Here is a 1,227-nt window from a genome sequence, read left to right on the forward strand (position 1 = left end):
GTACTCCCTTCGCAACCAACAAATCGTTAGCGGTAGGGCGGATGGTCTGTTTCAGTGTTGAGTAAATCTGAAAGTCACCGACTCTCAGCACATCACGGTCATGGTTGTCTAATCTTATCCGGGCTTGAAATGCATTCAGAACTCGAGAACGGATTATTGATGGCATCGACGAACTCTGAATGTTACCGGCCCTGGGTGACAATGCCAGTGGAAAGAACGTGACATCGTCTCTGTCTTCAAATTGGTCCCAGCAGGCGCGAAAGTCGGCCAGGGCTGAGAGGTGGCTACCGTCGGCAGATTCAAACCCAATGTTGGCAGCGACAGCTGCAGACACTTCGTCTACACCTGCAAAGGAGAACTGACGTGCCAGTTCGTCCGTGAACTTTGCGGGGTGATTGGCTGCATGACGGAGGAGCGGCATATCCTGACCGTAATCATAGACGTGAATTGTCGGTGTATGACGCATGAAAAAGTCTGTTTCAACTGCCGAGCTGAAATAAGATTCAAACTCACTACAGAATATCTCTTGAAAGACACTAAACTGGTGCCGCGTAAATGTGACTGCCGGAGACAAACCCAAACTCTGCCAACACCTCCTAGGCTGTAAGTAACGCTCGTCAAGGCCAGTCTTGATCAAGTCGCTGTCGCGGCTGCAAACCCAGACGATATACCTGAGCATGCGAATACCATCTTCCTTCCTCATAGCGCAATGTTTGACCCCATCTTTGACGGCACGACGACGTTCTGTACCCCGAACATCTAATTCGTCCGTCGTTGTAGTGGGTCGCATTACTATGTACCATTGCATGCGACCAGTGACGCCCAGGTAAAACGTTCGATGCCTCAATGAGAAACTCATAATATATGGCGAGTCGGCCCTGTAAATCCGTCTCCACTCCGCCAAACGAATTGACGTTGACTCAAACATGGGCCCGTCTGTTGTGCTAATGGGTGTTAGAGGCTTGCCGAGAAGACACAAATAGTCGAGGTGTGGAGTACAGCGGTACCGGTCACTATCGCTCAAAGTCCTTCCCTCTGCGCAAAAGTCCAGAAAGTTGTAGTCGTTCATAGCCTTTTGAGCGTTCTCGAGCCAGTTGTCTCGATTCAGGGAATCGAAAAAATCCTTGAGCTCGATTGCTACACAACAGCATGTCAGTCAATTCAGGTTAACTTGGGTATTACATGAGATGAGATAGTTGGCAAAAATTGTTACCTGATATCGCATTG

The 1,227-nt window shown here is 49.1% G+C and overlaps 1 protein-coding gene across 1 annotated transcript in view; it reads right to left on the reverse strand.

Moving 5' to 3' along the window:
- Positions 1 to 1,227, reverse strand: part of V1508DRAFT_428920 (uncharacterized protein) — a 3,940-nt gene that overhangs the window by 2,349 nt on the left and 364 nt on the right. The window contains exons 2-3 of the mRNA XM_066941848.1: positions 1,214 to 1,227; positions 7 to 1,137 (exon numbers count right to left, since the gene is read on the reverse strand). Of these exons, the coding sequence (XP_066792064.1) occupies positions 7 to 1,137; positions 1,214 to 1,227 (1,145 nt within the window). The remainder of the gene's footprint in view (positions 1 to 6; positions 1,138 to 1,213) is intronic.

The sequence above is a fragment of the Lipomyces doorenjongii genome (genome assembly GCF_038497915.1).
Source record: "Lipomyces doorenjongii strain NRRL Y-27504 unplaced genomic scaffold V1508scaffold_187, whole genome shotgun sequence".
Lineage (NCBI taxonomy): Eukaryota > Fungi > Ascomycota > Lipomycetes > Lipomycetales > Lipomycetaceae > Lipomyces > Lipomyces doorenjongii.